At 40.6% G+C, this 17149-nt stretch overlaps 1 protein-coding gene across 6 annotated transcripts in view; it reads left to right on the forward strand.

Moving 5' to 3' along the window:
• Aig1 (androgen induced 1) overlaps nucleotides 1–17149 on the forward strand; it is a 202398-nt gene that overhangs the window by 22916 nt on the left and 162333 nt on the right. For all 6 annotated transcript variants that reach the window (XM_027401987.2, XM_027401988.2, XM_027401989.2 and 3 more), the window contains exon 2: nucleotides 16671–16826. In XM_027401987.2, the coding sequence (XP_027257788.1) occupies nucleotides 16671–16826 (156 nt within the window). The remainder of the gene's footprint in view (nucleotides 1–16670; nucleotides 16827–17149) is intronic.

Here is a 17149-nt window from a genome sequence, read left to right on the forward strand (position 1 = left end):
TGTGTATGGTGGGAGGAAGGAGTCTAGGGTTATTGTGTTCTCCCATGACCATCCATTGTCCTGTGGCAGGTTTGCTGTAAGTTGGTCTGGACTCTGCTTTCCTGGTCTACTTGCCTATTCTTGCACTGATGCCACACTTTTATTGACTATGTCTGTAAATTCAGCCTTGGAGGTCCTGGTCCCACAGTGTTAGTCCTGCAACTTAGTTCCTAGAGATTATTTTCATTATTCGTGGCCTTTTTAATTTCCATTTAATTTTGGAATAAGCTTGCCAAATTTTAAATAAAGAGTTTAAACTATTAATTGGCATAACAAAAAAACCCTTAACCCATAACTTAGGGATAATAGACATTTTCCAATATTGTTCTTTCTAGCAACATAGCCTAGTCCTCCATTTCTGTGTTTGTCTTTGTGGAGTTCTTGATTCTTCCAGCAGCCTTTTTCTCCTTAGGTGCCTTTTTCCCCTAGCAATGAAAACCTTGCTTTAGACTCACACACTTAGCAGCATGTTAACAGAGAAACTATTTTGAAGCTGAAGAGAGGAAGTGTCCTTCACCTTGAGGAGGAGGTGTGGGTTTTTTTTCTGTTGTTGGTTTGAGGTAGGTGTGATGCAGAATGTCCTGTCCAGATGGAATCTTGGATATCCTTAAAAGCAGCAGATGTGTGTGGGCAGAATGGTAGAGTGTATTGAGCATACTGAATGTCTTGAGTTAGGGTATGGATGGCTGAATGAAGAAACCAGTATATGCTTTAAATTTCTGATACACTGTCATTGATGCTAAAGAAATGGCCATTCTAAAACAAATGGATTGTATCCTTTACAATCCTTTCTAAATCTTTGATTTATTATTGCCAGTCAGTAGAGCTTAAACATTTTAAAGTTAATGGTTGAACATTGTCAAGATGACTGAGTAAAGAATACTGTCTGTTTTTGAATTAGTCAAGTGTACTTTCCATTAAATAAAGGGAATCTCTCTAATATGTAATGAATTATACTAATGACTTAAAAACATATTATTTAAGGGATAAAGTATTCTGGAGTTCCTCCAGGTTGCTACCTTTTATTTTTTTCTCTCATTTCCCATCATGCTTTGGGAATGAAGTCTTTCCTCATTTTCACTGACTTCAGACTATCTTCTCCAATACCCTTCCCACAAGGACTCCTAGCATGAAGGCCCATTAAACCTGCTCACCTGACCAAGGCTCATAGGGCCCCTGCTTGCCGGATCCAGTGAACAAATGCTCATTTTTGTATTTTCATTTGAGGTTGTTGAAATGTCCCTGTGAAGATTTCCCTGCCCAGTTTCCTTGGCATATCTCCTCTCCTGGTCTTTCTGTGCCCCCTTCCCACCAGGTTCTTCCTCAGGCTTTTTTTTTTCCTTTTTTCTTTTTTAAGTACTCTTTATGGTGAAACCTTTTGTTTCACATGACTTTCTTTCCTCTTCCTCCTCCTCCTCCTCCTCTTCCTCCTCCTCCTCCTCCTCCTCCTCCTCCTTTTTCCTCCTCCTCCTCCTCGTCCTTTTCCTTCTTCTTCTTTTCTGTTTTTTCTAGACAGGGTTTCTCTGTAGTTGTGGAGCCTGTCCTGGAACTTGCTCTGTAGACCAGGCTGGTCTCAAACTCACACAGATCTGCCTGCCTCTGCCTCCCAAGTGCTGGGATTGAAGGCATGCGCCATCACCACCTGGCCACATGGCTCTCTTGATGATCAGCATTCTGTGGATTTTTGTGTCTGTCTAACTGTCCAAGTGCCTATGTTCAACTTCCTGTTGGATTACTTTAGTTTAGAGCCCCAAAGACTCAAAACATAACATATTGTTATGAGGAAACTCCAGTGTGCTCTTCACTTTGGCAACTGGCACATCTTCCACCAAACCCATGTGTTAGTCAGTTGTCTGCCTCTGACAAATACCAGAGAACGATATCTAAAAGGCAGAGATTGTTTAACTTGGTCATGGTGTTAGAGGTTTCAGTTCCTCATGATGGAAGAGAGCCGTGCAACCGCTTTTTCAGTTCATGAGAGTCAGGGACAAGGGCCGGGATTGGGGACTATGGACACATGCTTTTCTGCTCTTCTCCCTTTTTATCATCCGGGCCCCAGCCTGTGGTATGGTGCTGCTCACATTTAGAGCAAGCCTTATTTAACCCTGAAAGACCTGTCCACATGTGTGCTTCTAATCCAATCAGGTTGATAGTCAGGATTCACCATTGTAGCCCTCAACCTGGAAGTGAGTGGTCTTTGGTTCTCCTTTGTCATTTTGTTTCCCATGTCCACAGAAAACATCACACTTTAAGATTTCAGTATCCTTAACATCTCTGCAGCATGGATCCTCTTCCCACACAACCTCATAGCTGGCTTGCCCGAACTACTTCTCAACTGGCCCGTCTGCCTTCATTATTGTCACCCTCCAGCCCAATATCAGTTCTCCAGGGGTTTTACAATGTGTACTTCTCTGTTTAGGTTCAGCAGAAAATCAGTTCTTCCTTTGGCCCAAAGACCTTTGATATGGCTTTAAAAATCTAATCATGATGCCCCCTCCTGGTGCCTCCAGACTCATCTGTTGACATGGCCTCCTTCTGATTGCAGTTCCTTGTTCATTTCTGCCCGTCTTTCTTCTTGATTTGCTTTTGCATATAATAGGCGGGTCCTTATCCCTCACTTCCCTTCCATCATTCTTCAAGTCTCAGCTTAGAAAGAACCTACTATAAGGGATGCATTTTTCTCATCTGTCACCCTTACTATGGATTATATTGTAGTGTGTTGTATACATTGATTTCACTGTGACCTCATTGAAAGCAAGGAATATGGCTATCATGTCTGTATCCTCCTCCTACAGGGTGGTTTTATAAGTAGGGACCATGTCAGGCTCTGTGGAGGCTAAGATGAATGACTTTCTTTCAGCCCAGGAGGCTCTCACAGTGTGGAAAATGAAACAGAAGGACCAGCAGGTAATTACTGTGCAGTTTGACGAGTTCTGTATGACAGGTGTTTTAAAGACGTGGTGGGAGGAGCGCCTTCTGGGTCAAACGAGTTCTACTGAAGTGCATGTGGGCATCCCCAGAGGAATGGTGCATGGAGAATAACCCTTAGAATGAAGATCGTCTCCAGGAATAGCCTTGGCAACGGTTTAGTCACTTTTGCCAGCTCATCTCCAGAGAACATTCATTGACTCTGCGGATGCAGACAACTGAATGGGAATTAAGTTTTAACAAACAGTAGCTCCAAGTGTAGGTAAATATCATGTGGTTAGTGGAAGAGAGTAGCTCCAAAGTACATTTTCAGGGTATGTAGTTGAGATTTGAAAGAGTAAACATTTTGTCCCGTATGCTCACAGGCTCTCTGACAAAATCCTGTGTTTAGCGTCAAAATACTCTGACTTTGTCTGAAAGTTCAATTGCAAAGTATAGTTTGCCTTGTATGTTTTCAGTCTGGTTCTCTCGGAAATATGATGTAGTCCATAAAACAGTCCTGTGATGTGGAAGTCTTATGACTGTTTCCCTCTATCTCCAGCCCAGATGAGTACCCTTGTGGCTAAGAGCTGTTCTAAAACATTCCATGTATTCTACACAGCTAGGGGGATGGTGGACAGAACCTTCTATAGATCAGAATTAGAGAGACCTGCTTCACCTAGACCAAGGAATTCCAGTCTTTTTGCATGGCTGGCCATGGTAGTAGACCATGAATGAACTTGAGAATTTGGCAGAGTCCCTAAAATTCACGTCAAATTGACCACATATGCATATGAGGGAAAAGGGCTATAATTTTTTTGTCCTTGTTTCAGTTTTTGAAGCAGAAATGATCAGGAGTCTACACATTTTGAGATATGTTCATTGTATTTGTTGGTTTGGGTACTGTTGTTTGGAAGGTATGGATCATAGACTATATGCTCCATTCTGACTTACCATGTGGTAGGGTGTTGTAGTGATTCAAAGGCAGATACAGAGTCAAGTCAGCATTAAATGGGAGCCTGGGTTCCAGATGTTTCTGAGTGAGAGCTCATGTCTTCATGGGAAGTTCACACGGTAACTGTTTGCCAGAAGACAGGGTGGAAGTTTGGAGAGGGAAAATGACTTTCTTAAAGGCAGTAGGGGTATCTAGCCAAGTAGACTGAACATAAAAACATAAAGATGAAGAGCACAGAACAACCTCCTGAGTCTCCTAAGACAGACAGATATAAAACAAAAACCAACCAACAAACAAGGCCTCTGGTGACATTCATTCATAAACTCCAGGGTAGAGAATATGTGGTGTAAATCCTTGGCACCTGGAATTTTAGCCATGTTTTATCAATGAGATAATGGAGTTGGGTTTGAAAGGTAAATAATGTGAGGGGAAAAAAAATCCCCCAAACATGCCAAGCTGAGGTATAGTTTAGTATAGTACACCAAACCCACTCTTATCCTCAGCATTCTCTGACATGTACTATAAATTTTGGTGTCAGTTCTATTGTAAAATTTAGCCTATTTTGTGATTTCTCTTCTTTAACAAACACTTTGTTTTTCTACTGAAGAAATTATTGCTAGCAGTCCAAGTAGATGCAACTCACAAGTCAACATCAATTCCATATTTTGTTTTCTGAGATCTTAGGACTCTTACCAAGTTCTTACCGAGTTTAAAATTTAAAATGGTATTTTATTTATTGATGTGTGGGTCTTGAATTATTTCCTCTTAGAAATTTCCAGATAAACGCTTTTAGAGGAATAACTGCATTACTGCCTGTTGGAATGTCTCCAGAGGATTTTGGATTCATTTCTTTCTTTTATCCACAGCAATAGCAATATGACATACCTGATTCTTCTCAGGGTATATTCAGCATTTTTCATTGTTATTCATGTGCAGGTTTGGCTATTGAATATTTTCTTTTAGTATTTAAGTGTATACATTGCTTATAAGAATAAAACATGGCAAAAACAAAAGAAGATATTACTTTAATCAAAAAGGTATCTGAGCAGAAAAATTCTAATTTATATTTCTATTTATTCAAAGCAATCAGTTAGTAGCCATTTTTTATAAACACCTGACAATTTATACTAAGTTTCTAGAATATTACAATCCATGATTTTCTTTATTTTTACGTCCCTAGAGCTGAGGATTGAACCTAAGCCCTTGTTTTCGCTAGGCAAGTGCTCTGTCACTGGGTGATAGTCTCACCCTTTTAAAAGATTTTTACTTTGGGCTGGTCTCACTAAGTTACCCAGGCTGGTGTAGAACCCAATACCTAGCCAAGGCAGGCCTAAAACTCTCCATACTTTTGCTTCAGCTCCTGTGCTGCTGAATGGAAACTGTTATTTTGTATTTTGATTCCAGTGTCCTTTATTTCTTTATTTACTTACCTACCTATTTTGCCCCAGCATATATAAGAACACAATTAGTATGTGAGATTTATTCCACAGTCTTTCTTATTCCTGTTTCTCTGAATAGTATTTTTTTCCTACCTCAGGACCTGTTTGCTGTGGCCACACCTGGGTATTTTTGGTGACAATAGCTTGGTTTTTGTTCTGGGACCACAGGCTCCCATCCAGATGTTCACACACACCACTCCACTCTCCTTCTGCTTCTTGTCTGTTCATGTTTTTCTATGACCCTCTAAGGTACATGATCTAGCTCTAATTATTCATTTGATACCTTTATACCCCAGTGGCTTATTGGATTTGCCTTGCAAACCATCAATCCAGCAGTCCCCATCCAATGGCCCTAAAATAAGGGCACTGAACATTACTGGGAAAAACAAAACAAAACAAAACAAAAACAAAAAACAACTCAATATGCGTCTCAATAGAGACTTTTCACCATTGTCTCCTTCCTGGCTACTACAGTAGCATTTCCTGGCTACTCTATTGTTAGTCCTAGTCAGGTCCCTTCCCACTCTACTCTGCAGTCTTTATCACTGAAATTAATTCTGTAATGAGGCAATGCCTACTAACACTATGTTCCAGATGTTGCACTAAGCCCCTGAGATACACTATTGAACGAAAACAAAATCTTACCCTCATATAACCTGCAAAAGTCAAGACACATATACAATAGCAAACCTAGTGATTTCATTACACTTGAATCTAGTGACAAAAATTTCAAGGTAGCCAGAGACTGCATCCTGGTATAGGTAGGAGAAGGCGATAACTGACTGAGGGATGGAATGTGATTTCTTTGCTCTTTCCAAAGCTTGTTGGATCTGTATTCCCGGGCTAATATTCAATTCATATTCCTCAAAATAATCTAAAAATAATAACTTTGTTAAGAAGTTAGTAGATGTATTTACATTTTTATCTAGGAAATTGTTGAGTGGATGTAATTATTGGTTTCCTATATAAATAAAATACTTATTTTTTTTCTTTAAAAAAAAGCAGGTCATGGTACAGGGCAGAGGCATGGCTATAATTCTCATGTCCCATGTTGTCTATTCTGTGTTCATGAGATATGCAGAAGACTGTTCATGGGCTGTGCACCTGAAACTTGACTGAAAGTGCCCTGGTTTCCAAAGGGATAGCACAGAAATAAACATCCTTTTGCATTCCACATACAAAGCAGAATCCTTGGCATTTTCTTTTTCTGTAACTATGGAATTATAAAGTGTCTTAGGGAATTTTAATTTATCTAAGATCCACACTGCCACTTAACTCAGATTGTAGTGGAATTTTTGTGACACTAGTCTCATACTTTCCTGGACTAAAAGGACCCTGGGGCCACGTAACTACTCTTAACCTAAAGGCAAATATTGTATGGTTATAAATAAGCCAACAAAAAAGTTAACTTGAAAGAATGTTTCAACTATGTGTGTGCTTTCAGTGTATGCACTGGCAAACTCCAAAGTATTCCATTTGAAAGCCATTGTAGTGGGACAGTCACCAATTTGAGCTAACAATAACAGACATTGTCTTAGAAGGGATGAAACCTCATAAAACTTACCTTGAAATGTTTGTCTAGAATAGGTCCTGTTTCCCACAATATAGGTCAGAATTTAGAGACAGGACTGCCTTCATGAATTATTCTTGCCATTTGGTTCTCTCCCAACAATTCATCTTTCTGTACATCTATAAACAAAATAATTATGTAGACTCAATTTTGGAATGACCCATGTCAATAGATTTAAAATATTTAATAGAGAAACTTCTAAGGTTAGGGTTACTTTAATGTGTGCATGTATTTATTTATAAGATTTTTTTCTTTTTTTTCCAGACAGCGTTTCTCTGTGGACCCCTGGCTGTCCTGGCACTCGCTCTGTAGACCAGGCTGGCCTTGAACTCAGAAATCCACTTACCTTTGCCCTCCCAGGGCTGGGATTAAAGGAGTTGGCCACCATGCCCAGTTTAGGGGTTGTTATTTAATCAACTTCATTAATGTAATTTCACAGGCCCTTTCTTCTACTGTATACAATACAGATCCTGCATGCATTCTGGGTAGTTATCTGATTTTATGTCATCTATCAGTTAAGATCACATCTGATCCTGACTCAGTTCAAAAGCTTGTGTGATTTAGGTTTTAGGCTTTTAGACCTTTAATGACATCATTCCACACTGAGGCCACCTGTGAGATAAATTGTCATGGGGAGTAAAAAACTTGGAGGAAGTGTATTTTACGGTACTAAAAAACTTTATTCGGTTTTAAAATCACTCCACCCCCATGTATCATCCCTTTCTCCTCATAATAATTCTTCACTATTATTGTGCTTAAAACTAAATATTTAGCAAATACAGCTACTGCTAAGTTGGAGGTTAGGCCGGTCTGGACATATTCTCATGGACAGAAAAATGTGCAATAATTTAACAGCCTGTATTTCTGCATTCATAGTTTATTTAGTGTTTGTACCTAGTGGTCAATCAATAAATACTTGTTTGAGTAATCAATAGTGGTTTTAATTCAGTGCTCAAAAGGGATCCATGCTAACATTAACAGTTCTTATGAAATCTATAAGTTTCCGAGTCTTTGGAGTAGTTCCCAGTATCAGAGCAGGACGCTCCCACTAGCTGTGCAAACGTAGTCAGAACACTGGCAGGTTGAGACTTTCTCTTATTGTTTGCTGCAGAGAAGGAAGTCTGTGGAAGTTTCCTTCTACCCTCTTACTGAGTTTTGATGGAACGTGGCATGCTGTGCCCTTGCCTTTGTGAAGCATATCCAGTTACCTTCTTCAGATGACTGTTCCCTTGGTCCTTAGACACGGTCACAAATTTCCCTGCCAAGCCTTCCCTTTCCAAGATGCTTATTATGCTACATTATTTTGGACTGAAAAGTTTATCGTTTTTTCCTTATATCTAAATGGATGGCCTGCTAGTGGTGACTTAGGCTTGTTTCATCGATTTACAGTAATGAGATGGAGTGGTATGAGGTAAATGTCTATGCCAGTGGGCAGAGATTCTAAATCATAGCCCGAAAACCAAGAGCTTGTTGGTGCAGTTAGTCTATCTCAGAAATGCTGTGCTGAAGGCTTCTTGAAAATGAATAGACTTCAAGCACATCACTTAAATAATAGCTTTAGAAAATAAGAGGTCCAGTTATTAGTGTGATGGGTTCATGTTGGCTTGGTCAAGCTAACCTCCGTGGGTCAGAGAGGATAATTCACCAGCTGGTGGAACTAATGGGCACAATCTCAGTGCATGGGGCTCAGGGGTAAAGAGCACATGGACTTTTAAAGGCATTGGCTTCTTTACAGAGTAGCATTTTAACATGCCACTGGTAAGGGACTCCAAGTCACTGATGACCCATTCCTGTTACAGTACAATGGCTGTAAGATGTTCAGTTGTCTCTGGGGAGGAAGATACTGAACACAAATGCAGAGGAAAGCCCTGCAGAATTCTCTTGTCTGTCTGTACACTGAGTCATTCATCTCATGATGCTGGTTTACCCTTTTACCTAAAGATTCTGATAGATGTGGAATGAGGGCTTTCCCCAGAGAGAATGCATTGCAGTCCCTCTGGGTGATGACTCTTGTGTCCTTCCCTCATGTTGCTTAATTCTTTCAGTATACCTCCCCTCACTACCACATAGATACCAGATAGGCTGATTTCCAGTAAGGAGTTTATTGCCAGTTTTATGAACTGAAAAGAAATTAACCATTCCTGTACTACAGGCCTTTATATGACTAGAGGTAACATATGGGAAGGGCTCAAGTCTACACCACTTTTCCAAATGTTTTATTTACTTTTTCTGTGAAGGAGAAATCTCTTTGTCTTTAAGATACATAATGCTTTATATTGTGTGTATGATAATATATGTGTGTGTCACATATATATTTAGACCATAGATATAAACCACATGTAGCCTACCTGCCTGCTCTTCTGTTTTTTGGATTATGTATGGATTCCTCCAATGCCTGGCTATGCCCTTATACTCTCTAATTATAAGAGCACAGGTAGGTTTTTTCATTACTTCCTCATCATTTCCTCCTTAATTAATGTTCTCGTCCTCACACAGAGACTCCTCCGGGCCTTTCTTTATGACACGATAAATCTGGCTACCTCCTTCCCATCTGTTCTCTCCCCAGTTCTTTATTCCATGACCTGTGTCACTCTGTTTCCTGTTGCTTCCCCTTTGAGTTCCCCCCTTTCCATGTCGTTTCTGTCTGCTATGGCAAAAGCTCACTGGAAAAATAGCAGGATCTTCAATACCAACATGGCATTCTTCACCCCAGTCTTTTAATGAAGCATCACTACCGAGTGGCACTATAGATGGCAGCCCAGAAAACCTTATAGTCAAGGTGCTGCATTCTGCTTGTTTAGAATTCTGTAAATAATAATTGCATTTCTTACTTCATATTGCTGCTGTTTCTACTTTGTTGCCATTTTGTGTGTCTTGCTTGAGTTCAGTTCAGTAGAAATGTTCAAATTAGGAACTAGGTAATATCAAAACTTATTATATGGAATATAATTTGGAGCAATTTCATTTTGTTTAAGATACTGAAAATGGTATATTGGAGTCAAATAAAATGTGGTCTGGACAAAAAGGTAATATCTCTTCAGGAACAAACGCTACAAGTCTAGGGAATTTCTCCCATTGCACAGAATATTAAAAGTATTTAATGCATTCTGGAGATAAAGAAAATCCTAATGTATATTTATTTAAAATTGATCATGTGTGAAAATATGAAAGGAATGTGGGTATGTTTTTATGCTCAAGAAAATGAACCCTCATTCAAAATTGAATAAGTAACTAAGCTATGATTTCTGGATAGGAAGAGGAGGTGGAGAAGCGATACAAGCGTAATGGAACTGTTGAGAACATTCTAGAAGAGAAAACACTGAATGACTCCAAACACTGTGAGATGGCTTTGTTTTTCGGATCAATATCTATATTTATTGGAGTGATATGGTACATTGGGCCACTCCATTTATATGAGATAAAAAATAATAAGAGCAACCAACCTGCTAAGAACTCACGGCCAGATGGTGTACATCCATGTCCTGCTGAGCTGATGGGTGGAAATGCCAGCTCTGCAGAATGGTTGCAGCCAAATTATACTTCAAGGTAACCCTGCTTAAGACTTGTTTGTGCATCTCCACATAGCATTACATTGTAAACAGTTTAGTGAGGTTTCAGTGGACAGAGTGGTACCTCAAGGCATTAGAAGAACATGGGTAAGATGTCCCCAAGGGGATCTCATAACAGTCTGTGGGATTCAAACTCTAGTAAATGTGATAGAAACCTAAAGTAGTGTCTCAACGTTGGCAAACTCTTTCTTTAGGCAAGTAACCAAAAGTCAATCCATTGTCAAGGAATGGTAGAAGTTTTAAGAAGTTTTACCAGTTGTTGTTTGATGATTAAAGCTAAAGACAGACTTTCTTTTCTTTAGCAGTGCTGTGTACTGATCCTGTGACCTTGTACAAGCCAGGCAAGTGTGTTACCATCCACGTACATTCCCAGTGAGTGTGTTAAAGAAATAGTAACAGCTCCCACAAGTTCTTCCTCCTCCTCCTTTTTAACCTTAGACACCAGGAAACGCTTTTGAAGTGCCTCCCTCTCCTCACTGTGAGTTCTCACTTGGGGAGGTGCTCCTAGTAGTTCTGGTAAGGTTGAGGTCACTGTATGCAAGCTGGAGAGAGGCAACTGAGAAGACTACAGAGAGGCGCAGGGAAGCCACCAAGCACTTGTGAGGGCACAGATGTGTTAGGTGACGCATTGCTTAAGGTGAGGATACACTATTCTGCAAATGATTGTTTAGAATACGTATTAATTACTCTTGTCATGGTTGTAACAAAGTATCTGATAGAAGCAGCAGAAGAAAAGAAGGGGTGATTTCTGCAGCCAAAAACAAGGAGAGAGAGAGAGAGAAAGAGAGAGAGAGAGAGAGAGAGAGAGAGAGAGAGAGAGAGAGAGAGAGAGAGAGAACACAAAGATGGTTCTAGCCCACTCTCTCCATTTTGTCCAGACCCCCAGCCCATGGGATGGTGGCACCTACATTTAGGGTGGGTCTCCAACCTCAATGAACCTAATCTAGAAACTCCCTCACAGGCATGCTCAGAGATATATGTCTCCTAGGTTTTCTATCTCTGTCAAGTTGTGATACCAGCTACTACATACTGTTTATTACACATCTGTTTGGTTTTCTCCTCTCCTAGAATGTTTCTGGTTCCCCCCTTCTTTTACATTTTCCACTTCTCTTTCCTTTTATAACTTCATAAAAGCATGCTTTTCCCAAGTCAACAAGATGTCTGTTTACATAAAAATCCTTTACCTGGCCTCATATTCAACAGTATCAATTTCTTAATGTGACACAGGTTGAATATGCCTTATTAAAAATGCTTGGAACTATGAGTGTTACGTTTTTCTAGTTTTTGCAGTGTTTGTATGTACACAATCTGTGAGCAGTGGCCTGACCTGAGGATGGGACCAATGTCTAACACAAAATCCGTTTGTTAATGTGCCTTGTGCATTTAGCTGGAAGGTATTTTTTTTAAAAAAAAAATATTTTTTGCATAATTCTTTAGGGATTTCACATCATGTACCCCAATCCCACTCATCTTCCAGTCCCTTTCTATCCACTCCTTACCCCTGCAGCATGCTCCCCCGTTAATTAAAAACAAGGTAAACAACAAAAATATCTCACTCCTCCATCTCTTCATTTCTGGTGGCATTGAGAGCTACAGTGTGTCACCCAGTACTCCCTTTGGTCCAATCAGTCCCACCCACAAAATGTTCATTGCAATGAATCATTGGCTGGTTCAAGGTCTCTGGCACACCATCATCACTGGACACTCACAGAAGCTCTTCTCAGACATTCTACTGTTGTCTGGAGCCATGGAGATCCTACGGCTATCATTTTGCAGGACCAGTCCCTTCATGCACTCCAGCAGGTCATAGATGGGGTAAATGTTAGGGTGGACCAACCCAAGGCTTAGGATGTGGGACTGGGTGGTAGCTGAGCTGGTCAGTCTGGGCACTGGCACTGCCCCCTCAGTTGAGGGACAGAGTCAGCTCTTCTAGACCCATGTCATAGGGGCTAACTCTCCCATGCTGGTGGCAAGAGGTAGGACCATCTTTTTCAAGTGCAGCTGCTGGAAGTTAACTTTGTACAATACTCTTGATTGATTCATAAAACACAGTTATGCATCACAGATGAAGGGTTTAGAGGGTCTTTTTCTCATGGGGATGCTGTAGATTTGCATTTTGATGTTGGCTCATTATATGAAGTTAACTGTGGCATTTGCTGCCTGTGGTGCCATGTTGACACTCAGATTTTTCTTATTTTGGAGCATATGGATTTTTGAGTAAGGTATGCTTAATCTGCTTAACTAATAGTTGCAAAAGTCTTCACATTCATATCAGAAAAAAATTGACTAATATACTTTCAGGAAAAGCCCAAATATTTTATATTAGCTCATCAAGGCACAAAGAATATAGTGACTATATCCTGGCATTTTAAGGTGAAGAATAGTAGTGAATTCATGTGTATTTGGAAACTATTGTAAAAGTTTAAACTAGACCTTTTTCCTTGCACCTGTCCACAAATGAATTTTTTTTTTGTTCTTTCTCAGGTTATATAAAGCGAGTGACTTCTGGATATTTATGCTTTGTTGGCACCAAGCCAAATTTCCACTTTCTTTGCCTGTAGAAAAACAATCCTGTAGGTATTTGCATATGGTACAATGCTAAACATATTGAGCTCACCCAAACCTGCCATGACTCCCCGGCCCTAGAATTAGAGGAGGCTGAGTTAGAAAGAACAGATACTAAAAATATGAACTAAAATACAGTAAAAATAATATAGTGTCAATAGATTCAATCATCAATTTTAGGAAATCGGAGCTCGTGTGTTCTCACAGTCTCTTCTTTTCCAGAGGCATCTGAGTTCAGTGTTATTATTTGGTTTTACTTTTATTCACACATGTTTTGTGCATCTGTGTGAGTGTGCACCACATGTGTGTGCCCACAGAGACCGGGGTGTTGGATTCTCTGGAACTGGCATAACAAGCAGTTGGGAGACTTAGTGGATGCTGGGGACTGAGCTCAGGTCCTCTGGAAGAGCAGCAAATCGTAACACTAAGCCGTCTCTCCAGGCCAAGTTCAGTGTTATTAATTCCCATGTGTTTCTTCCTATTTTACTGCCTGTGCATGTACCCTTATATTTGCATTTTCACAACTTATTTTAATAGTGTCAAAATATGCTATTTCTTGTTTCTGTTTTTAGTTTAATATTTCATTGTCAAGGTTGAAAAGTTTTTGTTATGAGATGTGAATTCCATTGTATAACTCTGGCACAAGTTATTCAGTCTGATATTAAAAATCATGAAAATTGCTTCAACTCTGGCAAAACTGTAATTGCAGAAACTGATCTTCACCAGGTGTGGCTACTCACAGGTATCAAGGTTTCTGTAGGGCAGTGGCTCTCCACTTTCCTAATGCTGTGACCCTTTAATACAGTTCCTCACGCTATGGTGACCCCCAACCATAAAACTGTTTTCATTGCTACTTCGTGACTATAATTTCGTTACTGTTATGAATGGTAATACAAATATCTGTGTTTTCCGATTGTCTTAGGCAATCCCTGTGAAAAGGTTATTTGGCCCCCAAAAAGGTCACAACCCACAGATTAAGAATCACTGGTTTCCTACCCCACTCACCAGGGCAAGAGTGCATAGGAATCTCTATGCTCCTGTTTGTCCATTGTCCTTCACAATGTTTGTCCAAGCTGTGTTCCCACTAGAAACTTTCTGGTTGAGTCAGACTTACTTGTGTCACTAGTTTGATGAGAAATGGTATCTCATTGTGGCTGTACTTTGAATTCTCCTAGGTATTGGTCACACAGAACACTGACTAACAGTCACGGAGCATATCATTCCCTGGCGTGGTCACTGATGTCTCACAACCCATGAAGACTTCCAGAGAGGTTCAAACATCTTAAATCCTATGATAGGACTTGAGAAATTTCCTAAGTATGGAATTGTTCTGTGAGTCATTTATCTCTGGTTATCAGAACCTGATGCCGTTAGTTCCCCACTTACGTGTTCTTCTCACTTGTGGCAGTCTCAACATCTCCTGCTCTGGCTATTTATAAAATGACAATAGAGTCTAAGCCATGGAAGCTAAAAACCAATTTAAATTATGAGGAAAACTGGAGCATGACCATGGCTTTGGTTGACTAGTAATAGCAGGGTTTGGAGGAGGTCCCCAAATCCTATGCTACTAACCCTGTGTGCTGCAGGGTGAGATCACAGCTGGAACCAGATGTTATTTAGTGCCCAAGTGAGGAACCATGCACAAAACTCCCACTGCCAACGTGGAAATGTCCTATTGTTTCTCAAGCATTTGTTGTATTCTATAAAATAAGGAGAATTATATCCTTTAAAACCAAGTCATCAGTAAATTATTTCTGCTTGAAGAAGTCAGGGAATTTCTGAATCTATCTGTTCTTTGTTGTTAAGTACGTAAGATCTGACCCAGGAAATACATTTTCTGCCCTTTCTGTAATTTCTTTTAACTATGCTCTGGTATGCTGCCTGCACTCAGCATCCACAACTTTGGCCCTGCTTCAGGAAGTTGACAAATTATTGGTTTGTACTATTTCAGGGTTCTCATCATGCCTTGGTCCAAGGGAAGTATGACTGTTGTGAATAATTCCATTTGTAATTGATTTGTAGTACTGGCAACTGGATAGAGACAATGGTCACAGCATCTCTACATTACTTTGGGAAGATTTCATTTCATAAGTACTAAAAACCTAATAGTCATTCAGTCTTCATAGTGGCAAGTTGCTCTCTAAAAGAGTGGATTTTTGTGCTCAATTGATTTCTTTATGACTAGATTTCTATCACTCCCATGGCAGAAAATGAAAGGCCTATAACTAAAAGATTAATACACAGCTGGTCTCTCCACATTTAGCTTGTGATTTGTTAGGTTGTGTCCACCCTTTTGCATTCTCGTCTTAGGCATTTACTAGGCCTCACTAGTGAGTAGAAACAGACTACAGATGCAAACTTTAAAATAATGGATATGCAGTTTGATAATTAATATTCTTTCTGTTGAGTCTACATAGGGGTGTGTGTGTGTGTGTGTGTGTGTGTGTGTGTGTGTGTGTGTACATCTTCATTATCCTCAGAAGAATAAAAATGGCTCATTTTGTTGGTGATGGCTTTTTTTTCCAATTTGGAGTAATTTATTCAAATTTCCTGTTTTGGCAGATTAATGGCAGGTCTTTTAAGGTAGCATGATTTTAAAAAAAATTATTCCTGGGAATTTTATTCATGTATTTTGATTCTATCTACCCAAGTGCCCCCTCCAGCTTCTCCTCATTCCTCTTCCAACTTCTTATAACTCATCTTAGTTACTTTTGTATTGCTATAAAAAAAAATACCATGAAGAAGGCAACTTACAAAAGAAGGCCTTCAAGTGGGGACTTGCTTACAGTTTCAGTGGGTTAGTCCATGACCATCATGGTGGGGAGCTTGGCAGAGGCAGGCAGGCATGGCACTGGAGTATTATCTGAGAGTTTCTGCCTGATCCATGAGCTCAAGTCACACACACACACACACACACACACACACACACACACACACAGAGAGAGAGAGAGAGAGAGAGAGAGAGAGAGAGAGAGAGAGAGAGAGAGAGAGATCACTGGAAAAAATGGTGTAGGCTTGCCTGTGGGGCTCTTCTCTTTTAAACCATCACATCCATTCTGTCACTGCTGCCTTATGTGCTTGGGTGTGAGGCCATCCACTGGAGCACACCCCTGGAGAAAACTGACTCTCCCTGCTCCAGCAGCCTTCAAGTGCTTCAGCTTTGGGTGGGGCTTTGTGAGCCACTCCTCCACTTATACTGGAATTTTTACTGGTTTCATCTTGTGAAGCTGTTTTGCAGGGGACTGTAGCCGCTCAGGGCTCATGAGTGCAACCGGTCCGTCATGTCCAGAAGGCACTGTTTATCAACAATCCTCCCCCATGCAGCAGTGCTCCCGCATCTCAGGCTCTGACAGTCTTCCCACCCCATTCTCTGTGATGTTCCCTGAGCCTTGGGGAGAGAGGATGGAAGAAGTGTGTTTAAGGCGAATTCTCTCACTTACCTTGTTAATTGTAAACAAATGGGCAAACAAGCAAACAACAACAAAAGCCTCTGGTCTTCGTTCTCACAGTGGGCTCTGTAATGAAGCTATGGGCATATTCTCTTCATGTATGAAGCTGCCTTTGTGTTCTCGAGTGTGGGTCTCTGTCGCTCTTGCTGATCAGCTCGGGTGGTTGCCTCCTTGCAGGTCATCCAGGCTGTCTTCTTCGGTATCTGCGTGCTGACTGATCTCTCCACTCTCCTGACAAGAGACAGCGGGAACCAGGAGCAAGAACGGCAGCTTAGGAAGCTCATCTCTCTGCGGGACTGGACGCTGGCCGTGCTCGCCTTTCCTGTCGGGGTTGTGAGTATGATGCAAGATGTACTTAGCACATGAGAACTGTGGGTCCTACTTCAGAACTGTTTTGTAAAAAACATGAGGGTTGCAGGGAGGTGGTGGCCTGCGCCTTTAATTCCAGCACTCGAGAGGCAGAGGCAGAGGCAGGCAGAGCTCTGTGAGTTCAAGGCCAGCCTGGTCTACAGAGTGAGTTCCCAAGGCTACACACAACATAGGGGAAATCTATCTCAAAAAAAAAAAAAAAAAGAAAAAAAAAGAAAAAAGAAAAGAGGACAAGAGGACTCTTCATAGAAGAGTTCTGTCCTTAGCTGGTACTGGGGACAGAACCC

The sequence above is a fragment of the Cricetulus griseus genome, chromosome 2 (assembly GCF_003668045.3).
Source record: "Cricetulus griseus strain 17A/GY chromosome 2, alternate assembly CriGri-PICRH-1.0, whole genome shotgun sequence".
Classification (NCBI taxonomy): domain Eukaryota; kingdom Metazoa; phylum Chordata; class Mammalia; order Rodentia; family Cricetidae; genus Cricetulus; species Cricetulus griseus.